A 24,661-nucleotide genomic window follows, 5' to 3' on the forward strand; every position below is an offset into this window, starting at 1 on the left:
AGTTTCGCATTGCTTTCTCTGGGTCCTAAAGTTCCCACACACTTCATTCCAAAAATAATTTTATTTCGTAGATATTAAATAAAAGGATGGAAGCAAAAAAGAGCTGTGAGGCTCAGTCCATGTCACTCTCTAGCCCAGCTCTTCTCGTGTCTTGCCAACTTTTTTGGGCATTTTCTTAGCATGGGGATCTTCCAGCTCCTTGGCTTTATAGTAGTGGGGAGCCACTTCCAAAAGCCAGCTGCTTTCAATCTCCAATACCTGGAAGAGGGAGCAGACATCACTAGGGTTCCTTTACTTCCAAATCAGAACCTTAATTGTGTGGTCAAAAAGGATCCTTTTTCCCCACTGACTCCAGGGCAAGGAAAAGACACCTGGCTGTTTCTCAGTAACAGGGCAAGCTGACCCTGATGTGCGCTTATCGGGAAAGTGAGCCCGAGAAAGACCTACAAGGAAAAGCCTACCCCTCAAGGCAGACTTCATTTGCCTAATGTGCCTGTGTGGCCCCAGTACTTAGTGCACATTTTATTCTAGAACCAAGGGCCCCATGCTTGCTACACAAGCATTTCCTCAGTCCTCTATTTTGTCCATATTTTTAAAATTTTTATGTACATGGGTGTTTTGCCTACACCTATGTCTGTATGCTACATGTCAGATCCCTGGAACTGGAGTTATAGGCAGGTGAGCCACCACATGGACGCTGGGAATTGAACCTGGGTCCTGTGGAAGAGCAACAACAGCCAGTGCTCTTGACTGATGATTCATTTATCTCCCTGGTTCTGTTTTTTACTTTTGATTATGCGCATGTGTATATGCATGAGTACAGTGTCTGCAAAGGCCAGAGGAGGGAGACAGGATCCCCTGCAGCTGAAGTATAGGTAGTTGTAAACTGCCCACCATGTGGGTGGGTGCTGGAAACTGAACCCGGGACCTCTGCAAGGGCAGTGGGTGCTGTAAACCACTGAGCCATCTCTCCAGCCCCCATTCTTTTATTCTGAGAAAGTGTCTATGTTGCGCCATAGATCTTGAATGTATAAGCCTCCTGTCTCACCTTTTTAAGTACCACTACAGACCTATGTCATCAAGCCCACGTATTTACTGAATGATTTACAGGTCTCAGATCTTGGAAGACAGCTACTAGAAAAAATTTCTTATACTTACTTGTAATGGTGCTGAGGACTATACCACTGAGCTACAGCCCAAGCGCGCATTAAATCTGATTTACACTTGATTACATTTGACTCTACTGTAAACTAACGGACCTCCTTGTTTCCATGGCAGTCCCGTTAATATGAATTGAGCTTAAGATGCAGCAGACTGTCTCCCCAGTCTCCACCCATCTGAGCAAGCAATAGTCCTTACCTGTCTCATGAATTCTTTTGTGGTCAAGACAAGCTCATGGTAGAGCAACCAGCGTGGCTGTTGTTCAAAGAGAGAGGAGTTGGGATGAATAAACACTGTCTGCTGCTGCTTCACTGTGCGGTAGCCACTCCGAGTCAGCCTTGCTGTGTGGTAAAAATAACCCGAAGTGATGGCCTAAGGAGCAGGCAAGAAGACCAGGTCAGGCACCGCTGGGGCCTTCCACTTCCTATACCTGAGACCAAGTTTCTCAAGAACTAAAAAGGTGACGAATCCATGAAGAACCCACTTGATGTGCTGTCTAGGGAAGAGTGCGTTCCAATAAACAATACCTGGGAGAAAGCTCAGGCAGGGAAGCTGCCGTGGGCCTTTGATAGTGGGTTCAAGAAACGCTACTCTGTAAGTGTGGGAATGTGTGAACGAATGAAGAAGTGTTGTTAACAGTTGTTCTAAATTTGAAACATACCACACTGCTCTTTAAACTGGAAGGTAAACAACTCAAAACAACTTCAGGAAGTCCCAGAAACTGACCAGATTCTCTAGATCCCTTCCTGCCAGAGAAAGCAATAAATGCTATGTCCCCCTCAAACAAGCCAAACTGCAAAGATTCTTGAGATCTGACCAGCTGCTTGAAGAAATAGAAACCAGTAAGTTAGCTAAGAGGTTTAGACCAACCAAGTCACTTGGAAAGGATACTTTCCAACCTGTTGAGGAGCCTGAAGCTGTGCAATGTGATCCAGGCTCCCAACTTTTGTGAGCAGCCACCTATACTGGGGTGGGCTTTGGTGATGCTATCTTTGAGACATTTCTCCAAGTAACTCAGTAATCCCTCACCCATATTCCTCTAAGTAAACCAAAAAACCCTCATTGGTTCATCAAGTTAGACTTTGGTGCTATTTGTACTTTGGTCTGTTGTAGACTCCCAATCTGAGGTGAGAGATGTGTGTAGCATCTCCCCAGGAAAAGGTTTGTCACACAACAAAGAGACTCCTGCAGGTTGTCCATTGACTTACACATGCACTTACACATATACATGAAAGGAAAAACAGGATGCCAGACAGCAGTGGCACACACCTTTAAACCCAGGACACGGGAGGCAGAGGCAGGTGGATCTCTGAGTTTAAGGTTATCCTGGCCTACAGAGTGAGTTTCAGGACAGCCAGGGCTACACAGAGAAACCCTGTCTTGAAAAAAACCAAAACGAAGAGACAATAGGAGAAAAAAAAAAAAAACAGCATCAAAACCACTGACCTTTCGCACACGCACGTAGTCGCCTTGGCAGGAAGTCAGGCCGACTTCCACACGTTCCAAAAGCCCCTCCAGCTGCTCCCGCACATCCCGGGCTCGGCGCATGGATCTGAACTGTACAAAGTTTTCATAGCACCACTGGGAAGAGTAGCCACTCTCAGCCCACTGTGAAGATGAAGGGCTTTAAGTACACAGCAGGACTCAAGTCCCCCCAGACTTCCCAAATTCCCACTTGCCCAGTGACCTGTGTGTACACATTTAGCAGAACCAGGTGGTCCCCACCAGGGAGGAAGAAGTTGACACGGGCATTGTCGGCATGGACAACCTTGTCCTTGGGCCGGTAGAAAATGGAATTGTTGACAGACAGCATAGCAGCCACGGTCAGGATCTCTTCTGAACAGCTGTACCTTGAGCAGGGTAGGAAGAGGATTAAGCCAGAGATAAACACCAAAAAACAAATGAGAGCAGACAGAGATCCTGATCTCAAACACAGCAGAGGAACATCTAGTTTTTAAAAAGACTTATTTTATGTGTATAAATGTTTTGCCTGCATGCATGTCTGTGTGCCACATGCCCATATAAGTCAGAAGAACTGGAGTAACAGATGGTTGTGAGCCACCATGTGACAGTTGGGAATTGAACTAGGATCCATTGCAAGAGCAATTGGTGTTTTTAGCCACTGAGCCATCCCCCAGCACAGACATCTTTTAAAGGTAGTCCCATACAGACCTATCTCAAGGTCCTATTCTGAAGCCTTGGGAAGAATCACGTTTCAGAAGCTGCAGCCTTCTGCTTCCAACCACAATCAGTCCTGGGTTTTATTTTGTTAACTGGTTTGCTTTTTGAAGCAGGGTCTCACTATGTAGCCCTGGTTGTCCTAGACCTGAGAGATCCGCCTGCCTCTGCCTCTGTGTGTGCTATGACTGCTGGTCCCTGGGTTATATCTATACTAACCATTGTGCCCACCAACCATCAGTATCAAGTACAGGACAGTGATTCACATGGGCCTCATAAGGGGTGGTAAGACTTCTTTAATATTTATTAAAAACAAGCAAACAAAACAGCAACAACATGATGACGAGACAAACAGAGAGAGGATACTTGAGACGGAGGAAGCATGCCCAGTTTGTGCCAGGAACTGGATGGGTGGGAAGACTTACTTCTCGGAGGCCAAGATCATTTTAGACAACATGGGATCCACAGGCAGCTCTGCCATCTTTCGACCAGACTAAAAAGAAGAGGGAAAGGTGAGGCTAGTTTCCCCTAGGTTCCTCCCACCAGTACAGGAGCCCTTAGCACCACCAAAGGAGTCTCCGGAGCCATCAGATGTGTCCTTCATACTGTCCCAGCCCTGCCACCACTCACCGTGGTGAGTTCTCCAAGGTGGTTGAGGGCACCAAGTGCATAAAGCTGTTCCAAAGCCAGCAGCAGGGTCTCGTATGGAGGGGGGTCCAGGAAGTCAAAGTGCATCAGGTCGTGGATCCCTGGAGAAAGGGATAAAAAATGAGAGAGTCCTGCACAGGTGTCAGAAACTCCAGTGTCTGGTCAAGAGGGCGTGGGCAGCCCAATCACCTAAGCTCTTTAGCAGCAGCACAACGTTGCCCAGGCTCGTCCTCTGGATCTCAGGAACAGTGGTCTCCTCCAGTTCATGCTGGTAGGCCCAGGCTGTGTACAAGCGGAAGCACTTCCCTGCTGCAACTCGACCTGCGCGGCCAGCCCGCTGATTGGCTGAAGCCTAGAAAGAAAGGCGAGGCACACACATGGTCAGGACGGTGTTAATTCAACAGTATGTTAAATGATAACCCCCACCCTCAAGTGCTACATGGGAATCAAGCTTTCTCTGGAGACAGTGTGTCTCCTACCTCAGGGAGACGTGGGCTGACCTTGCTGCAGGGTGTGACTGTGAGTGACTCCATGCCTGTGCGGGGGTTGTAGCTCTTCTGCTTGCAGAACCCTGGATCCAGCACATAAATGATGCCTTCGATGGTGAGGGACGTTTCTGCAATGTTTGTTGCCACAACCACCTAAGTGACAGAGAGGACAGCGTCACTTAGGGACCCAACCCACCTAGATAGCCTGAGGAAGCCGGATGCAGCGAGGGTAGGGCAAAGGGAGGCAGTGTCCAGAGGTCAGGAGATGAGGTGACAGGCAGGGGCTGGGAGTCAGCAGGGGCACGATGAAGAAACAACACTGAATATAGGGAATGGAAAGCATGTCTGCATCTATCCTCACGTCACTTCTGACAGCAGCTTCCTTGCTCACCTCCCTGCTTCTACACCTCGGTTCTATCACACAACATGCAGAACATTCCTTTTAAAACATGTAAACCTGTCAATTCACACCCAGATCCAACCACAGAATTCAATCTATGCCGCTTAGACCCTGGACTATCTCACCTCTAGCTGCAACTCTGATCACAGCTATACACCCTGTGCTTGTCCCCACCCTGAGTGCTCATCCTTCTGTAGATGCTCTGCACCAGCTCTCCCTCCGCAGAGCAGGCCTCCCTTCTCCTTCCTCTACTCTACCCTGCCCTTATGAGGCAGCCTTCCACCACTAGAGAAAGTCTTTCTGCTCCTCCTCTTCTCAGACTTCCTGTGCTGCCCCGACCTCTTCACTGTACTCAATACAGAGGCAGGCTTACATGCTCAGTCTCCTCCCATCTGACAGTAAGCCCTACTGTGCACATCGTGGACCCTCACCTCAGCCCCCGCCCCATGCAGCATGTACTGGGCCTTGGCGCTGGGGCCTCCCACATGCCGGGTAAGTGCTTGACCACTCAGGCCCCCCAGCTCCAGACCCTCAATACGTAGTTATTTGGTGAGAGTCATATCTCTGCCTAAACTCTCTGGTTGCCATTTGCCTGTCAAAGTCTGAATGCTGCAGCAGCTCTGTCCTGGCCGTTGGCTGACTCAGCTTTCTGTGCAGCACCTGAAACTCCCAACCTCACTCGTTTCAGACTTCAAACACACCTCAGCTTTCCTCTAGGACTTCCCGTCATTTTTCTCAAAGGTCCACTTAAATACATTCTGGCACACACTGAACTTAAAGCTTGCTCTCTCTTGGCTAATGCTGATGTCATCCCTCCAGCTGGAAGGCCAGGGCCTGGTTGCTCCTCAGCTGTGTCCAAACAGCCGTGCAAACAACTTGGAGGGGACAGCACGCGCCTTGCTCAATACTTGTGTGTGGTGCAGGAGGAAGGGTAAAAGTTTTCCCACTGACCTTTCGGGCCCCAGGTGGTGTGGGCTGGAAGATGCGAGCCTGCATGTCTGAGGGCAGGTTGGCATAAATGGGCAGCACCAGGAGCTCCCGGATCTTGGAGCCCAGTCTGCGGCAGCGGTCCTGGAGCATCTCACAGGCAGCCTCAATTTCCTCCTGAATGTGGAGCAGGATGGCAGGAGACCTGAGTCAGTCACAGGATCACCCAGCAGCCCCATCCTCCCCACAAACACTCCGACCACTTCCCACCACAGCAGACACCTGTCCTGTCAGGAACACCAGTATATCCCCAGGGGGCTGGGTCACATGGATCTGCAGCACAGACACAACACAGGCTTCCAGGTAGTCAGCCTCTGGGGCCTGGGAAGGAGGAGGACACAGGGTCACAGAGGGGCCATCTGCTCAGGCTCTTGTCCCTGCCCCGCATCTCTTACCCTGCCCCTCTCTGGGTATCCACTAGACCCTTCCCTTGGGACATTCTCCTAAACCAGCCCCAGCTCCTCTGCCTCACACTCAAGCCCATCCTCCCAAGGGGCACCTTGGTATAGAAGATGTCAACTGGAAACCTGCGTCCAGGGATTCGGAAGACAGGGGCGTCGTCAAAGAAGGCAGAGAAACGGGCAGTGTCCAGTGTGGCTGAAGCCACTAGGACCTTGAGCTCAGGTCGGAATCTAGCGACATCTTTGATCAGCCCAAAGAGAATGTCTGTGTGCAAGGTCCGCTCATGAGCTTCATCCACCATCACCACACTGGGGAGGAAGTGGGAGACTGGTGAGGCAGAAGGGATGGTGGGCTTAGCAGTGCAGGGTTGGATCAAAGGGAGGGACAGAGGGACATAAGGGGGAATGGGGACCGAGGTGGGGGGAGGCTAAGAAGTCAATCATTCCAATTATGCAATTTTGGCAGATGGTGAGCAAGGTTAGGGGAGGGTTCTGTGATCTGTGGCCAATCTGGACATTGACCAAGAAAAGCAGTCAGGACAGGGCTGGTAACGTGGTTCAGCAGTAAACGTGCTGGCCACCAAGCCTGCTGATGTGAGCTCGATACCTTGAACGCATACGCTGAAAGGACAGAACTGACTCCTGTAAGCTGTCTTCTTATCCCCTACATGTACACACATACATATACACACATACACATATATACACATGTGCACATACATACATACACACAAACATACATACACACATAAGTACATACATATACATACACACATATACACTCATATATATACATATACATACACACATGCACACACCACCTACATATATACATACATACACATACACACACGTACATGCACATACAAATACATACATATACACATACATACATGCACACACACATACATGTATGCAAATAAATACATACACACTTGCACACACATACACACATACATTTACACATACAGAGACACACATGTGTGCACCTGTAACTTGCAAGGTCAGGCTCTGAGAGGAACTCCCGGAGTAGCATTCCATCTGTCATGTAGCGGAGAACAGTTCGCTCTGACGTGCAGTCCTCAAACCGGATGCTGTAGCCCACCTGGTCACAGACAGTCAGGAGGTTGGAATGACCAATGCCCAGACCTGAGGTGTGAGGTCACGTGAGCAATGTGAGAGAGGCTTCCCTCTGATGAATCCCCAAAGACCTCACCTCATTCCCAAGCTTCACACCCATCTCCCGGGCCACTCGTGCAGCCACACTCATGGCTGCCACTCTACGGGGCTGGGTGCAAGCAATCTTCATGCCCTTCTTTGTGTAACCCTAAAGGGAGAGAAAGAGAAGAAAGGGTTACTCCTCTGCGTGACGTGCTGTTGTGAGGCAGGCAAGAAAAGATAGAAACCAAGGGCCCCAGAGAATGCTAAGCCAGCCCTGCAGAATTTGCTTACAATCAGGGCTCTGCTAGACTTGAACTGACCAGGGTCAGAAGCAATGGGAGACAAGAGGTCAAAGAGTCAAACAAGCCTTCTCCTCTTAGTTCTCTGGCCCCTGCAGAGGGGAAGCAGGGCTGTCATGCAGGATGGAAGCCCAGGAGGTTCAAATCTATGATGTTCATCTCATGATTTAGTGGAAAGAACAGGAAAGAACATTTTCACCATCACACAAAAGGGGTCTACCAGGACTGACTCAAGAGCTGGACCCTAAGTGACACGCTGTAATGACTGACCTCCTCAAAGAGGTACTGTGGGATCTGTGTGGTCTTCCCTGAGCCAGTCTCGCCTTCGATGATGAGGACCTGATGGTTGGCAATGGCAGTCAGGAGCTCCTCTCGGAAGGGGAACACTGGCAGACTGCGGCGCACGGCCTGGATGGACTCCTTCTGCTGGGCCTGGGCTGACAGGGATGGGCCTGACGATGGCTCCTGAGGAAGGGGACAGAGATGGTGAGGTCCCCACCACCTTTATAGGCCCTCCCGTCATCATCCCAGACTCTTTCTTCCTCTCACCTCGTCACCCTGGAGCTGAGCAGCGCGGACAAACTCGATGGTCTCGTCCTCCTCCAGCACCAGCTGGTACTTGGGCTCCTGGGCAGCTGCATCTCGGGCCCCAAACTTAAGGGATGCAGCACCCAGCCGGGCCTCCTCCCAGCGCCGCTGCTCCTCTCCGGGGGCACCCGATTCCTCCTCGACGATGTCCACAGCTCGAGCTGGCTGCGGAGAGAGGAGCAGGGACAGCTGAGGAAGGGGTGGCCCACACTGCCCAGGTCCTCCCCACCAGCTATGAAGGGGAGAGGGAAGGGCCCGGCCGCCACACTGCCTCAGCCGTGCGCAGAGCGGGTTCCCCTCACCTGTCCTCGGGTCTCCTTGGGCATGTGGTAGCGATTAGTGGCCTCCAGCTTCTCCTGCTCGCCGGCTGCCCGGTACTCCCGAGCCAGGTCCCGCACACGGCGCTTGTACTTGAGCTCCCTGCGCTCATGGCGGCTCAGCTCCACGTCCCCAAACAGGATCTCCTCGTCAGCCAGTTCGGCCTCCAGGTCCTCCAGCTTTTCCCGCTCCCGCTTCGCCAGGTATTCCCGACGAGACTTCTTACGGAGCTCAGGGACCTGGGTCAGGGAGGGGCAGTCAGATCCTCATCCTACCAGCGTGCAACACTGTTTCCTGCACACTCCAAAGGGGTGGGTGTGGGGCCTTTTGGTGCTAGTTGTTTTGTGTTTCATCGAATCTCAAAGACAGGGTGAGCCCAGTTTTACTCAGACATAATGACTTAATCCTATCGAGGTGAAAGAATTTGTAACTTTCTCCTTCTACAAACTAAGTCTGTTCTTTTCTAGTTCCCGTCAGGCAGGCTCCCTCCTCTAGAGACTGACCACCCAGACACATCTCAGCACACTCCCTCTGCGACCCTTCCTGCTATGGCCAACCACTCCAGCAGTCTTTCTCTTTGTCTTCAGATACTGTTTTTTTTGAACCCAGAGTCTCACCATGGCTTTCCGGTCTTCCTCTGCCATCTTGAGGCGCTTCTGGGCCTCTTCATAAGCCTAGAAGAAATCATATAGACGGATGTGAGGGCAAAGATACCACTCCTGTCAGGATCACTGATGCCCTTCACTGCCCCTTCTCAGTGAAGAGCCTCTGTGGATCTCAACCAGGCAGAGCCCAAGGGAACCCTAGTGACAACCCTTGTCTTCCCTGAGACAACTCTGCAGCCAAACCCAGATTTACCTGAGTCTCTTCAACTCACCTTCTTATCTGACCGTTCCAGGACATTCCGGGTCCGGTCCTTGTCCCGTTGCCGAACCCGCTCTGCAAAGGCATCCCGTTCCTCCAAGTCCTGGAGACGTTCACGCTCCGTTCTCTCCCACTCATCCTCTGACGCTGGCTTCTCCTCCGTGGGTGATTTACTCCCCCTGAACCCAGCCCAGTGCATCAATTGGGTTATCGAGAGGGCTTATCATCCCCACAACCTGCTCCAATCCCCTCTCTCCTTCCTTCTGACTTACCCTGTCTTCTTCTTCCCTGACTCGGAAACCTCTTCCTCCTCTTCCTCCTCCTCCTCCTGGCGTTTCTTCCGGAGGTGTTTCCGTCTCTTCCGCTTCTTCTGGAGGCCGCTCCCGTCCCTGCCCACTGCCTCATCACCACTCTCGCTGTCTTCCAACAACTTATAAGATCGGTTCTTCTCCAGCAGGGCTCGGGCCTCTCGCTCAGCTGCCCGCGCTGGCTTTTCTACCACGGCCTTCCGTGGCACCTGCCAGTAGATATGACAGCTCCTAACCTCAGGACCCTCATTTGCCTACAAAGGGATTACTTTATCTTAAGCCTGTCTCCATCTTTCTCTTCTTCGTGGTTTTGTTCCATGGTCATAGCTCGACTGGGCTGTGCAGCTTCTGAACTCCCTTCCAGGGGTCCACTTAGCAAATGATGACTGAAAACTATCCTGTGCTGGAGGGAGAGAACCAACACTCACAGGTATGTACCACATGTGAGCATATACATGAACTTCTTAATTTTAATGATTTACTTTTATTTTTATGTGCATTGGTGTTCTGCCTGCAATATGTGCTGTGTGAGGGTGTTGGATCTCACGGAACTGGAATTACAGACAGTTGTGAGCTGCCATGTGGGCGCTGGAAATTGAACCTGGGTCCTCTGCAGGAACAGCCAGTGATCTTAATTCCTGAGCCATCTTTCCAACGCACAATAGAATTATTACTATTATTTTTTAAGAATTGGTTCTGAGCTTAAGTGGTTTACATTCTACAACCCATTTTCTTTCTTTTTTGTTTTGTTTTGGTTTTTTTGAGACAGGGTTTCTCTGTATAGCCCTGGCTGTCCTGGAACTCACTCTGTAGACCAGGCTGGCCTCGAACTCAGAAATCCGCCTGCCTCTGCCTCCCAAGTGCTGGGATTAAAGGCGTGCACCACCACCGCCCGGCATCCATTTTCTTTTTAAGACTTATTTTTCATTTACTTATGTGTATAGGTATGGGTGCCTGGCAAAGGCCAGAAGCCCTCTGACCTCCTTAGAGCTGGAATTACAGGTGGTTGTGTGCCACTAGGCCTGGTTGCTGAGAACTTAAGTCAAGTCTTCCAGATGCGAAAACAAGGGTTCTTAACTGCTGAGCCATCTCTCCCCAGCCTCCTTCCTATTTCTTAAATGCTAATTCTCATAGTTCTATTCTCAGTGACAGTCTTTCCCAGGTCTGGGGATTGAACCCAAGGCTAGACAAGCATTCTACCAACTGAGCTACATCCTTAGGCCTGGAGTATGTGCTGTAACTAACAAGGGCTCTAGCTTCAAAATATATGTGGATCCCACTCTCTTGAGTCTTCTCTACAGACCTGTACGCCCAGCACCTAACATGATACCTAGATAACAGAGGACAAAATTAACTGTTGGGCAGAACCAAGAACGGAAGGTCTCTCTGTCATCCCAGTACAAGGGATGCTCGTTGCAAGTTCGAAGCCAGCCTGTGTACCATATAGAAAGTTGCAGGTTATCATAGAATAGACAGCTACACTGCGTCTCAAAACAAAGGATGAGCGTACGGGCCAATCTGGCTGTGAGTGGACTGCCCCGGCGGCACACACCTTGCTCCAGAGCTTCAGCGCGAAGTCACGGGCCGGCCCGCCGAGGTCCAGAGTGTCAGTGTCGCGCAGGCGCTGCACAAACTCCTCGGCGGAGGCGCAGCGCTGCGCGGTACCGATCAGGAACTGCGCGACGTGCCGCTCGCTCAGCCCCAGCACCGAGTGCAGCTCCTCCTGCACCCACCGCTCCAGCCCCGCCGGCGTCGCCATAGCGACGCGTCCCGCTCCGGGCGCGCAACCAAGGAACGGCCAGGACTGCGGCGGGACCAGGAGAGGCCTGCGATGCCACGGCCTCGCACCCGCTGCCGTGGAGAACCCTCGTCCACAGTGCGAGATTGAGTAGGTCTACACTGTCTCCCAGGACCGCGAAACCCGGAAAGAGTCGCGTTCTTCCGGCCAGGGCTCGACGGTGGCTGAGCGGGTTCAAATCAAGCAGCTTCTTTCCTGACGCTTCGGGCAAGAGGCTTTCGTGCATAGCCTTGCCCCAGCTCTCTATCGCCCCCTAATGGTTTGTGCGCGGGTGCAGCTCTCAATCAATTCAACCTGTCTGGGTTGGCGAGCTAGTTTCCACAGCCTGGGATAAAAGGAGTACAAATTAGTTTTAGGAAAACAAGATATATAATAAGGGACTGGAGAGACGGCTCAGCGAACTAGAGTTCGATTCCCAGAACCCACATTCCTCACAAACAATCACTTATAACTGTAGCTCCAGGAGGATCTACCACCTCTAGAATCTTCTGACACCTGCACTCATGTGCACGTACTCATACACAAACACACATAAATGTAATTTTAAAATATTTTTAAATTTTTAAAAATTAAAGGTACAGCCAGGCGGTGGTGGCGCACACCTTTAAACCCAGCACTTGGGAGGCAGAGGCAGGCGGATTTCTGAGTTCAAGGCCAGCCTGGTCTACAGAGTGAGTTCCAGGACAGCCAGGACTACACAGAGAAATCCTGTCTCGAAAAACAAAAAACAAAAAACAAAAAAAAAATTAAAGGTACATAATAAAGATATGTAGGTGGGAGGGAGTTTGGATATCTTAAGATTTTAATATATATTTATTTATGTGCATGTGTGTTTACCTGCATGAATTTATCTGCGTGTGGGGTGTGTGTCTGTGTGTGTGTGTGTGGTGTGCACAAAAGCCTTTTTAGGTCAGAGACATTGTGTCTCTCTGAAGCTGGAGTTACTGGCAGTTGTGACCTGCCTGATGTAGGTGCTGGGAACCAAACTCAAGTCTTCTGAGAGAGCAGCAAGGGCTCTCAACCACTGAATCATCTCTCCAGTCGCTCTATTGGGCGGGAGGCTTTATATATAAAAACATTTTACTTGCAAGTATGTATACCACTCAGAATCTGGAGGAGGGCATTGGATCTCCTGAAAATGTACTGGGAGTTAAACCTAAGTGCTCTTAATTGTAGAACCAGCTCTCTAGGTACCATTTAATAAAAAACAAAAAACAACAACAACAAAAACAAAACAAAACAAAAAAAAAAACAACAAAAAAAAAAAACCAGGGGGACTCAGAACAGCATTAGCTGGCCCTGTCTGTACTACAGAGCTAAAGATAACTTCAGACTCGTTTATTTATTTATTTATTTTTATTTACATCCCTAATGTTGGCCCCTCTGGGTCCCCCCTGGAAGAGTTCCTCCCCTATTCTCCTTCGACTCTGAGGGGAGCCCCCCCCAGTATTTCCCCTACCCTGGTGCAACCTTGAACTCGTGATCCTGTTGTTCCCACTTCATCCTAAGTGTGGGGATTATAGACATGCACCATCACACTTGACTGAAATGTGTAATTTATATACAATCAAAAAAATGAGGGGCAATTTAAGTAGATTTTATTTCATACTGACAGGGAGCGAGAAGAATGAATAAGGTCAAAATACTCCACATTTTACAAAGCAATTCAGGCTGGAGGGGTGGCTCAGTGGTTAGAGCACTGACTGCTCTGTCAGAGGTCCTGAGTTCAATCCCCAGCAACCACATGGTGGCTCACAACCATCTGTAATGGGGTCCAATGTACTCTTCTGGTGTGTCTGAAGGCAGCTACAATGTACTCACATAAATAAATAAATCAAAAGCTAAATCTTTAAAAAGCAATCCACGCGAATGTTATTAACAACTTAGCACATAATGGTTTGTTGTGAGCTAACCCCTCCCCAGCACAGCTGACCCTGGGGGAGCAGAAGATACTAGCAGACACTAACTCAGTTCTCTGAGCTTCAGAGTGAACAGGCATGATGTCACAGGTCTCAGAAATGTGACTCAGAAATGTGACTGACCAGCTGACCAGCGACAGAACTTGAGTTCTGGAATAATTGATGTTTTTTGTTTCCTTCTCTGCTTCCTGTAAAGCCTGTGCCTGGAGAGAAGATGAGAGGCAGTTATTTTAGGATCCACTGCCTTGTCAGATGCAAGTTCTCTGAATAAAGTTTAACTTGGATATTCTTGTCTCTGCTGTTGGTATTTCTATTGATGACAGACAGCATAAGTTATGTCTGCTCAGGTCCAGGAATCTAAGTGGACAGGATGGTGCACGCTTGAAGTCGTTCCTGTTTGGGTAATTGAGGTCAAACAGTCCCAAGCAAGAGATCCCAAAGGGGGCTGGAGAGATGGCTCAGAGGTTAAAAGCAGTGACTGCTCTTCTGGAGGTCCTGAGTTCAATTCCCAGCAACCACATGGTGGTTCACAACCATCTGTAATGGGATCTGATGCCCTCTTCTGGTGTGTCTGAAGACAGATACAGTGTGCTCACATGTAAATATAAAATAGTCTTAAAAACAAAACAAAACCTCAGTGATCTGCCTTTCTCTGCTTCCTCAGTGCTGGGATTTAATGATTTGTTTTGTGAATGAATGTGCTGCTCACATGTCTGTGTACCACATGTGTGCCCGGTTCCCTGGAACAGGCGTTACAGAGCTGTGAACCACTATGGGAGTGGAATCGGCCTCAGCAAGAACAGGTGCTCTGCCGGGCGGTGGTGGCGCACGCCTTTAGTCCCAGCACTTGGGAGGCAGAGGCAGGCGGATTTCTGAGTTCGAGGCCAGCCTGGTCTACAGAGTGAGTTCCAGGACAGCCCCGGCTATACAGAGAAACCCTGTCTCGAACACCCCCCCCCCCCCAAAAAAAAAGAGGCAGCAAGAGAGTTGAAAAGAGCTCCATTTTATTACAGAAAGTTACAAAAATGAAACAAATTGGGCAGCTGACAAAGGAGCAATAGGGAGAAGCAAAGCACCTCCTTAGGCTCCCCCACACTGCAATTCAATTCAATATGAACCACGTGGAAGAACAGAATTAAATAACTTTCATAGGGTTCAGGGTTAGGATCCCCAGCCTACCCTCTTGGGGGAAACCGAGGCACAGTAATACTGAGCAAAGTTGAAGAAGGCTACACACCTTCCCAAGTCACTCTCAATGAAACAAGGGGAAGGTGGAGGACCCCACAGGGGCTCCTGGGGAGGCATGGCTTGTAAACCTGGGACTTTGCAGGTGGGACTGGGAGCTAGGGGCTATGTAAACCAAGCTGTGATCAAGAGAGAAGGAAGCTGTAAACAAAGGGGTAGTGACCTAGAAAAAGGGTGTTTGTGGGTAGAGTGGGATCCCCGGGAGTGGCTGGGAGTTATGTAAGGCTGCAGAGCTGGAGGTGCTACATCTCAATTCCAGATAAATCCTGAGTTCCAACCCAGGACTTGATGCTCACTCTTAGCTCACCAAGGATGCTCCACCCACGGGGCACCTTGGGTTAGGGGTAAATTTAGGCTACTGGCTCTGCCCCAGAAACAGGATAGGAAAAGCAAGTCAGAATATGCTCAATGCCCTTCCCCGCCAGGCAGGCTCATGGCCAGGTCTGTCGGCTCTGAATCATCCAGACTCCAGAATCTTCAGGTACAGGAAGGAGGGAGGTATGTGCCCAAACTGGAAGATGGTCACCGCCGGCAGGACTCATCTGCAGGAAAAGAGGTGATCAAGTCAGAGAAGTGGAGAGGGCCTCCAGCCTCCCCCCATGCATCCCAGAACTGAAGAGTGGCTGACTGGCACAAGAGAAGTCTTTGTAAAGTGTTGGATGTGTGCCTGTCACCAGGAACAGCGGTCATCACAGTTAACTGGATTCCGTCCTAGGTACCTTGTTTAATTTCACGATCATCTCAGCAAAGGTGAAGTCATACCTAGCTACAGTCCTAGGTGCTTTACAAAAGCTACGCAAGCCTCCCGACAACTTCAGGAAGTACTTACTATTATCAAAGTTTTTGTGGTGCTGGGATTAAAGCAGGGCACAAAACCTTTTTTCTTCGTTTCAGATGGGGGTCCAGGGTGCCCTGGAACTCACTGTGTAGACCAGGCCCATCTGCCCCCCGCCCCACCCCACCAGTGATAAGATTAGGGGCATGAGTCACCATTCTCAGCAATCTATCTCATCACTGACCAACACACACCCGAGGCCCAGGACACAATTGTTAACTCTATTTTAAAGAATGGCAAATGAAGACTGTGGGTACAGCACTCGCCTAGCATACTCAAGGCCATAGATTTGATCCTAGAGTGCGGGCATGCACACCCACATAAAGTAAATAGCAACCGAGCTCGCATTGATTCAGGATCACACCTAAGTAACTGAAAAGCTGAATTCAGACTTCGTGCCATCTGACCCAACACGAATATTTTAAACCAGCTTAGAGATCTGGAGAACCAGCCAGCTCTGGTTTTGAAATCTGGAGACTCCATTGTCCAGACTCCAATGCTTTCAGCAATCTGCAGATAGAGCGGATTGGGCCAAGCTCCTTCAAAGTACCACCACTTCATGGACACCAGGGGGCACCCTCCGCCAACCGCGTCGCAGCCGCTTACCCACGATTAGGGCCTTGGTTCGCAGTCCGCTCTGGAGCCCTGGCTGCAGAAGCAACTCCTCCTCTTCCTCCTCATCGTCATCGTCGGGTTGGGTTTCTAAGGGGGCAATGGGGGCCTCAGGCTCCGGGCCTAGATCCTCCAGTACCGAGCTCTCAGAAGGGTATTGGTATGTGGTCTCCAGGGCTGTCTCACTAAAGGTGATCTTGAGCTGAGAGTAAGAAGAAAGGAGAAAGGAGGCAGGTTCATTACAAGGGGACCTCAGGGAGGGCCTAGGGAGCAGATGCAAGTGGAGAGGGGCTGCTGGCCTTAGGCACCCCGCAGACCTTCCCTTTCATCCATCTGGGGCTTTGGCTTTTTCTTACATTTTGATTCTTCCTTCTAATGGCACCAAAACAACACTTAGGGGCGAGAAAGCCGGCTCAGCGGTTAAGAGAGCACTCTGCTCTTGCAGAGGTTGTCAGTTCTCAGCACTCACAACCATCTGTAAAGGTAATTCCAGGAAACATGACCTGATGCCCTCTGCAGACTCCATGGTAGTGCGCATGTATACAGGCCAGCAAAACACTGGCTCAGTGGTGAAAGCGATTGCAGGCAGGCTTCTCTGGAACCTCTGATCTTCACAGGGTGTTATGTCAGGTGTTTCTCTGCACCCCACCCCATTAATGCAAAACAAAACAAAACAAAAAAAAAAAACAAACAAACAAAAAAAAAAACCACAACAACAACAACCAGCCAGGTGTGGTGCCTCACACCAGCAATTTCAGCATTCAAGAGATGAGGCAGGAGGATTACACCAAGTTCCAGGACAGCCTTCCATGTGTATCAAACTCTGACTTAAAAAAGAAAGGGGTGAAGGGTTGGAGAGATGGCTCAGAGGTTAAGAGCACCGGCTGCGCCAGGTAGTGGTGGCACAGGCAGGCGGATTTCTGAGTTCGAGGCTAGCCTGGTCTACAGAGTGAGTTCCAGGACAGCCAGAGCTACACAGAGAAACCCTGTCTCGAAAAACCAAAAAAAAAAAAAAAAAAAAAAAAAAAAAAAAGCACACACATACACACCCCCAAAAAAGAGACTTTACCATGGCAAGGACTGGGAATCTTGGCAAGTAAGGCAGAATTAGTGTCTCTTCCCTTCACTGCTGTGAGGCAGAGGTATTAAACAAAACCAAAACCAACAACAACAGAACCAAAACAAAGAAACCTGAAGTGAGATGGGCAATGGATAAGACAACAAAAAGGTTTAGATGAACCCAGGGATGTTCAGTGCACAGAAGAGTCCCTGGAATGTGCAACTGGTGAACTGACAAGGATAGAGAGCAAAGTCCAGGCAAACAGTGGGTAGGGATGGAGAGGCCACAGGGTCCCCACAAAAACAGAGACCAGAGAGAGCCAGAAATCCCCCCAAAACAGGCTGTCTTCAGTGTCCTTCCCCTTTGCCCTCCTAAGGAGCTCTGAGACACAGTGGGATTAACTCTGCAATCCCAAGGGTTTAGGAAGACAAACAGAAGGGGATCCCAGGTGATCTGTCCAGGGCATTTGTGGCCCAGTGCCCTAGAGCCTCCGTGTGATCTACAGCATGGTTTAAGGGGTTTAACGAGAGAGAGAGAGGGGACAACTTGGTCCCTAAGGAAAGGAGGGTACCTAAGATTGTATGTGTCACTCCTTGTGTCCAAATCTGCAATGGCTGCTTCAGCTTCTGCTGCTGCTGCTGCTCCTCCTCTACCCCCACTCCCCTTCCGCCTTCTTTTTCTAAGACAGTGTTTCTCTTTGTGTAGCCCTAGCTTCCTGGATCTGGCTTGGTAGACCAGGCTGGCCTCTGCCTCCTGAGTGCTAGGATTAAAGGCATGCACCACCACCACCACCACCCAGTATTCTGCAATGGTTTATTTCATCTCACTTAAAAAAAAAAAAAAAAAAAAAAAAAACCAAAGCCTAACCAAATGCAACAGGGTGATTTGCTTCTGCCTCCAGGCCTCTGCGCTGACAGCTCCCTCTGCCTGGAAGGCGCCTCCAGAGCAACCTGTTGAGAAGCTGCCACATCTGCATCCTGCTCTGTGTCCTGATCTTTGTACATGCACACTTGTACCAATATTTCCATAATTACTCAACCCCACTTCTAACACACTACAGAGACCTTCTCCCTTAATATCTCAGGGGTGGGGGGAGTCTGTAGTAAGCCCTCTTCACACAAAATGCCAGTGTGTTCAATTCCCTTATATAAAACGGTATGGAACTGCATACAACTTATACAGGTCCTCCCATATACCTTCAGATTTATTATTATTATTATTATATTATTGAAACGGGCGTTTTGCCTGCATGAAATGCTCCATGTACATGCAGTGCCTAAGAAGGCCAGAAGAGGGCATCAGATACCCTGGAACTGGGGTGCAGGATTAGGAGCCACTAAGTAGGTGCTAGGAACTGAACCCAAGTTCCTTGGAAGAGCAGCAAGTGCTCTTAGTAATGGCTGTGCCATCTCTCTCTAGTTCTGTTTTTTTTTTTTTTTTTTTATTTCTGAGACTAGAACTGATTAAGCAGACCAGGCTGGCCTTGAACTTGACATCCATAGATGGAATTAAAAGTCCAAGCCACCAGCCTAGAGGGCCTTGAATATTTTTGGCCTGTGCTTGGTTGAAATCAAGAATAACCCTTGGTGCAGAAGGCTGAGCGCACTGACTATTCATATACACAGTTGCCACAGTTCATAAGATAAGGGTCTGTGTGGACATCAGCTAAAGTCCCAACAGGGAACCAAGGCTGTGGAAAATGCTGACAGAAGCGAGAGGTGACCACTGGATGGTTCAACCACAGTATCTGGAAAAGGGACTCTTACTGGTTCTGTTGTTGACAGATTTAGCCAAATTTCTAGGTCATTCTCCTTTCTTCCTAAGCTCCCTTCTCCAGCCTCTGCAGTTTATCATCTGTTCTGTGAAGGAATTCATTTTATCCACTTCATCTACTAAAGCGTCTAATTCTGTGTCCCCCCCCCCTTTTGTTTCACCACCCCCCAGCTTCTGACTGGGCCTCTTAGGAATGCATAACCCAAATTGGGGGGAGCAGAGAGGGAAGTGACTCACTAGATCTTCTCATCAGCTATATAAGGTCACCAGGGGGCCGGAGAAGGAGGGGCAGGTCTCCAGACAGAGAGGCTGCTGGGAAGCTCACCAGCTACAGCCCCTCTCCCGCCTCAGGACTGGGGTGGTGTCTCTCATGATGGCTGGTATAAGTTTGGTAGAAGTAGCCAGATAGGAACTGTTTAGGAAAGGTGAGGGACGGTGATAATGGTTGGGATAGAGCCAGGGCAAGGCACAGTAATCCTTGCTGAGGCTGTACAGACAGCAGAGAGGCACGGGCGTGGACTTACAGAGGGTGAGGAAGAGGTAGGTGGTCAGGTCGAGGAACTGTGCAGCCTCCTCCCCACCTCCGCCCCAGTGTAGCTGCTTCCTGATTCTCTCACCACATCCTGAGCACAGTTCTTTCGGGGCCCAGACCCAGTGTTCCCACTCAGTGCCACCAGCCTTCCGGGCCCCCACCCCAGGCTTCCTGTTTGGAAGGTCTGCTTCCGCCCCTCCTACTGGATGACCTAGGTATGGTCACCAGCACAGGTCCTGCTCTGCACTAGGCTCCTCAGCTTCCCCCAGATGGTTCCTAGGTTTGAGCCACAAAGCCTTATGCCTCCCTCTGCTCATTCTCCAAAGTCACAAGCCAGCTTCAGTAGGAAGTGACTTTTCCGAACACCTCACCCTAAGAGAATTTCCTGTCTTCTGTCCTTTCTATCTCCCCAGTCCTAAGAAGAGAGAGCCAATAGTAGCGGGGAAGAGGCCGGGAAGAAAAGTCATGTTCAAGAATACGATAATGAGAACCGAAACTGTGTACATGAATTAAAAACAACAAAAAGACCAACTGGGAGGAACCAAATGACTCCATGGCTTAGCCGTGATCTTTGGTCCTCATGGCCGTCTATTGACACTAAACACACACAAACACATTTACATGAAAGATGGGTGAAACAGGCTTGCCAGGCCCTGGGAAGATGTGTGTTGTGTGGAGGACCTTCTGGTCTGAGGCATCTGACTGTAGTACTGTCTCTCTCCAGAGATTTTTTTTCACTTAGGAAAACTATTGGTACATATTAGGAAGGCATTGGGCAAGAGCCAAAGGGAATAGTTACCCTGTCCAGTGCTTCCTTGCATGTCTGCATTTCAGTCTAACCTCTGACCTTCAGCCGGCCTCAGCCCCACCCCGCCCCCGCCCCCAACTCTCACATAGCCTGGACCAGCCCCAGCTCTTAGTTAAGTGTAAATGAACTTCTCTCTTTTTCTACCCCAGGGTAGGGAGAGGCCAGGGTAGCAGGAACAGAGGGGAAAAACCAAACCGAGGCTGAGCCAGTTCTGTGGGGGGAGGGGAAGCCCAGGGAGGAAACATGGGGGAAGGGACTGAGATATTTTGGAAGAGAAGGCTTTTCTTGTCCCCAGAGAGAAGGAAGCACTGTCTAACATTTGCCCAGTTGGGGGGAGGGGCAGGCAACCCTGAGGTCACCCACTTCAAACGGCCTCTTCTTGAGGGGTAATAGGAGATGACTTGGGGTCTGAACTCCTCTCCACTCTTCAGCTCTGTTCCATCACCTCACCCCACCCCAACTCTGTTCTGGGATGTCCTTGGTTAGTTCTGACCCCTCTTTTCTTGGGGCTGAGACCTCCATTCCAACTTCCCTGAACTTCTCTGTCCCATCCCCACCACCACCCCCAGGTTATTTTCACACGCCTTCACAGGTGGTTATCTGTTCTCTTACCAGAACTGGGTCAAAAACCCAAAGGAAGAAAAGGAGAGGGGACTGAGAGAAAGTGGGGAAAGAAGAAACAAGGCTGGACACACCCTGAAAACAACACACCCCAACACAGCAGTGGAGTGCTGAACAGAATCCTTGGGGCTCTAAAATGAATGGCAAAGGAAGGCTACCCAGAGGAAGGGTGTGTGTGTGCAGGGGGGGAAGGGAGTGGTCAGGAATAAAAAGAATAGAAGACAAGAAAACGCACATATAAAAAAGCCATCCAGTCAGAACTAGAAAGAGACTTCTACCCAGTCAGGCATGGTAGCTCTCTTACCTGTTTGTGATGTCTTTCAGGGGACCCCTTGACAAGGCAGCTGCGGCTGAGACGGAGGTAGCCCCCCAGCACCAAGATCTCTTCTGCAGTTGGGTACCGCTTCTTCCCAGATCCAGACCCTGCAGCATCAGCTGTGGCAGGGTTGACAGGAGGGGCTGGACTGGCAGGGGGCGCACACCTCCGTGGGTTGACAGTGAAGGTGTGTCCACTGCGGCGGGGGGCCCCCACCCCCGGTCCTGGTTTCACCCCATAGAACAGACGGCTCATGAGGGGATCCCCAGAGGGTTGGGGGGCTGTTGGGGCCGAGGGTGGGGGAGATAGAGGGGCTGGTGCTGGGGGCCGGGGTTCTACCGCTTCCTCTTCCTGTTGTCTGGAGCCTTCCGTCCCAGAGTGCTCTGGTGGGAGGGAGGAGGGCCCAGAGCAGAGGTTTTGCTGGGCTCTCAGAGGCCTGCTCTGAGCCCCCGCCTCCTCTTTCTCAGCCTCCTCTTCAGCCTCCACACCAGAAGGTCCCTGGTGCTTCTCTGAAGATGCTGGAGGGTCTAGCTTCTGAGTTTGCGTATCTATGCCCCAAGGCATCCGTTCTCGAGCCTTCCCAGAGTTTAGGGTCCATTTCCAGCCTTCAGTGGGCCTCTGCTCAGCAGTCTCCACTTCTCTAGAGGTGGTGTCTTGAACCTCCTTTGTCACTGGAGTCTGGTCTGGGACAATCCCTGGACTCAATTTCTCTTCCTCTCTCCCACACTCCTCCAAGTAGTCTTTTCTCTCTTCGCTTGACTTTAGCCTCCACTCTGTGGCCTCCAGCTGTAACAAGCTCTGTTTCTGGGGTTCTCTTGAGTCAAGATTCCATTTATGGGCCTCTGTCAGGCTGGTCTTCTGGTCGCCAGGCTCCCCAGGGCTCAGTCTGCTTTCCAATACCTCTTTTCTCTTGGGACTGTGATCTCTAGAACCTGCTAATCTCAGACTCTCCTCTGGAGTTTCTCCAGGGCTCAGCCTCCATTTCTGAGCCTCTGCTGGTCTAGAACTCAGGTCTCTGGCCTCTGCTGGGCTCTGCCTCCAGTCTCGAGTCTCCAAAGACCTCGAACTTGACTCTTGGGCTCCTCCTATCACCAGCCTCCTATCTCTGGCTTCCCTGGGACTTAGCCTCTCTTCTCTTGACTCTCTTCCCTTAGGGCTCTGATCTCTTAAATTACCAGGACTTGATCTCCTTTCTAGAGCCTCCAGAGGCCCAGCCTTCCTATCACAGAGCACCTCGTTTCTCTGCTGCTGCTGCTGCTGCCACTGTCGCTCCTGTTGGATGAATCGGTTCTGATGTACTGGTCCAATAGCCTCCAAAAGGACAGCAGATTCATCTGGGTCGGGAGGTCCGGCCTCTGCATTCCCAGGCACAAGGCTCCCCTCTCCAGGATGCTGACCCAACTTGGCTCTGCGTCGTTCCAGGATTCCCCGCTTCCAGGCTGGCATCTGGGACAAGCGATCCCGTTCTGCTTTCTCACGGCCACGAACCGCTGCCTCCTCTTGCCTCCGTCGGGCTAGCAACTGTAGTTTCCAATCTGGGATAGCGGTCATGGTCACTGGAAGTGAAGGAGAGAGTATTGGGGGACAGGAACAGGAAGGGTAAGCTTCAGAGGAGCCCAGCGACTGAGAATGGGGGGCGGGGGGGAGGAAGTGATGCGGGAAGGGACTAAGAAGGGCAGAGAGGGACAGTGGAATTTAGAATGAAGATAAAGGAAGACCGTGAGAAGGAGGGCAAGAGTCAGGAACTGAAAAAGTGAAGAGAAAAGCTGGGTGCCAAGCTGGGGGTGGGGAGAATGAGAGGTGAAGAGTCTAGATTCCGGGCATAGGCAGAGCCAGATTGGGGTTTGTGGGCACCAGACCGTCCCTAAGATAGGAGAAAGGGAAGCAAGGAAAAGCAGGAGAGAGCGAGGAAGGAGCCGGAGGAGCCAGAGCTGAGAAGTGAGCGGGTTCAGTCGAGACTGCCTCCCCAGTACCCAGGGGAGATAAATGGGAAGAATAGGGAACCAGCCGGCGAGGGGCGAGGAGGTCGGACGGATGTGAGGTGAGGACGGATGTGGAGGGCAGAGGTCCAGGGGAGAAGGGGAGACCGAGAAAAAGGCAAGGGCGCCGGCGCCTCTTCGCCCGGGGCCCTGGCAGGTCCCGGCTGCCTTCTCGGCTGCGCTCGGCCCCGCCCCTCAGTCCGGCCCCTACCCCACTGACTATCCCGCCTCCGAGGCGGGTCAGGGGAAATACCCTCCTCGGGGGACTTTTGGTACCCGAGCAAGTGTGCAGTCTATGTATTCCCAGAACCCTGGCGTCCACTCGCGTCCAGTCCCTACAGTCTCGCCGGCCTCCCCACCAGATACGCCCCAGAACACGGGCGCGACGAGGACCCACATCACGCCTCTGCTGTCCCCGAACGAGGGACCCGGCTCTCAGGGGACCTTGACCCAGCGGGCCGTGCACCAGAGGGAACTGAACAGACAATCTGTGCACAAAGGGGAGATCTGGAGCCAGGAGGCGCTGCCCTTAAAGTGGGAGCCCCACAGTCAACTTACACGCCTCGGGGTCCCTAGGAGGAGGTGCAGTGTAGTCAGGCGTCGGGAGAGAGGAAGAGGAGGAGAGAGGCGAAGGGAGATCCGGAGGGAGGGGAAGAGAGGAGGAGGGAAGAGGGAGCCTAGGAGGAGGGACGGAGACGCAGACAGGGGGCCAGGCGGGGGCGGCGACCGCTTTGTCTATGGACAATGGGGCGAGGGAAGGGGGCGCAGGGAGGAGCCCGGCGAAGGGCGGGGCTTCGCTGCCCTCCTTCCCGCGTGGGACTCTGGTGGGACTTTTCTCCAACCGTGGCAATCCCCTCGCTTCCCGCTGTCTGTCTCCAGAGACCTTTACCCGCTCCCTTCCTTGCAGCCCTGGAGAATCAGGGTGTCCAGACCCATTTCTCCAGCTGGCCGACCTGGGGCGGCGGCCCGTGACTCAGGCCCCCTGAGGGACGTGGGGAGGAAGCGGCAGCTGCTTGGAGTCGGACCCGCCCTTCCCATCTCTCGCCGCTCCTCCCCACGCTTTTTCTTCCCCTGGCCAGTCTTTGTTACCGTGGTGGAGAAGGCGGCTGCCAGGCCCTGGGGTCTGAGGCAAATGGTTTGGGGAGTTCGCTCTCCACCCAGAGAGTTATTCTGTCTCCCAGGGGTTCCCTGATCTATACGCGGAGAAACTGTAATATTTGGAGGGAACAGGACTGGATGACTGAGAGATGGGGCGGGTCCATGGGGTGTGGCCCCAGCCCAGCGATCCTCCTAGAGTGCTTGGCTGTCGCCACAAAAACTAGGACTCATCTTCCTTCCCACAGTTGGTTCTGTGGCTTGAGA

General features: G+C 51.2%; 2 protein-coding genes across 3 annotated transcripts; both read right to left on the reverse strand.

Annotated features, from left to right (window-relative positions):
- Nucleotides 1-42: 42 nt before the first annotated feature.
- On the reverse strand, nucleotides 43-11,709 carry Dhx16 (DEAH-box helicase 16). 2 transcript variants are annotated; one of them, XM_034523905.2, is made up of 20 exons: nucleotides 11,354-11,709; nucleotides 9,766-10,010; nucleotides 9,507-9,672; nucleotides 9,247-9,303; nucleotides 8,614-8,868; nucleotides 8,273-8,476; nucleotides 7,994-8,188; nucleotides 7,480-7,590; nucleotides 7,253-7,368; nucleotides 6,362-6,572; nucleotides 6,085-6,183; nucleotides 5,827-5,979; nucleotides 4,488-4,628; nucleotides 4,177-4,339; nucleotides 3,970-4,088; nucleotides 3,765-3,832; nucleotides 2,849-3,011; nucleotides 2,608-2,769; nucleotides 1,360-1,533; nucleotides 43-258 (listed from the first exon to the last, which is right to left on the reverse strand). In XM_034523905.2, exons 1-20 carry the CDS (start codon nucleotides 11,558-11,560, stop codon nucleotides 130-132), a joined length of 3,138 nt encoding a protein of 1,045 aa, XP_034379796.1. In that variant the 5' UTR covers nucleotides 11,561-11,709; the 3' UTR covers nucleotides 43-129. The 2 variants fall into 2 exon arrangements, with proteins under 2 accessions (XP_034379796.1, XP_034379795.1); XM_034523904.2 differs by having other exon boundaries at nucleotides 4,467-4,628; nucleotides 11,354-11,703.
- Nucleotides 11,710-14,500: 2,791 nt separating this feature from the next.
- Ppp1r18 (protein phosphatase 1 regulatory subunit 18) lies at nucleotides 14,501-24,214 on the reverse strand. The gene is made up of 4 exons (XM_034524146.2): nucleotides 23,858-24,214; nucleotides 21,309-22,876; nucleotides 16,205-16,412; nucleotides 14,501-15,305 (listed from the first exon to the last, which is right to left on the reverse strand). Exons 2-4 carry the CDS (start codon nucleotides 22,869-22,871, stop codon nucleotides 15,286-15,288), a joined length of 1,791 nt encoding a protein of 596 aa, XP_034380037.1. The 5' UTR covers nucleotides 22,872-22,876; nucleotides 23,858-24,214; the 3' UTR covers nucleotides 14,501-15,285.
- Between the last annotated feature and the right edge of the window lie 447 nt (nucleotides 24,215-24,661).

The sequence above is a fragment of the Arvicanthis niloticus genome, chromosome 20, assembly GCF_011762505.2.
Source record: "Arvicanthis niloticus isolate mArvNil1 chromosome 20, mArvNil1.pat.X, whole genome shotgun sequence".
Lineage (NCBI taxonomy): Eukaryota > Metazoa > Chordata > Mammalia > Rodentia > Muridae > Arvicanthis > Arvicanthis niloticus.

Coding starts and splice junctions, on each gene's coding strand:
- Dhx16 (XM_034523904.2), bottom strand. CDS start 11,560: ATGGCGACGCCGGCGGGGCTGGAGCGGTGGGTGCAGGAGGAGCTGCAC. Junction 4,629..5,826: donor CACCACCTGGGGCCCGAAAG/GTCAGTGGGAAA, acceptor TCTGTCACTTAG/GTGGTTGTGGCAACAAACAT. Junction 2,770..2,848: donor TGCTAAATGTGTACACACAG/GTCACTGGGCAA, acceptor TCATCTTCACAG/TGGGCTGAGAGTGGCTACTC.
- Ppp1r18 (XM_034524146.2), bottom strand. CDS start 22,871: ATGACCGCTATCCCAGATTGGAAACTACAGTTGCTAGCCCGACGGAGG. Junction 16,413..21,308: donor CTGAAAGACATCACAAACAG/GTAAGAGAGCTA, acceptor TCTTACTCTCAG/CTCAAGATCACCTTTAGTGA. Junction 15,306..16,204: donor AACCAAGGCCCTAATCGTGG/GTAAGCGGCTGC, acceptor CTTTTCCTGCAG/ATGAGTCCTGCCGGCGGTGA.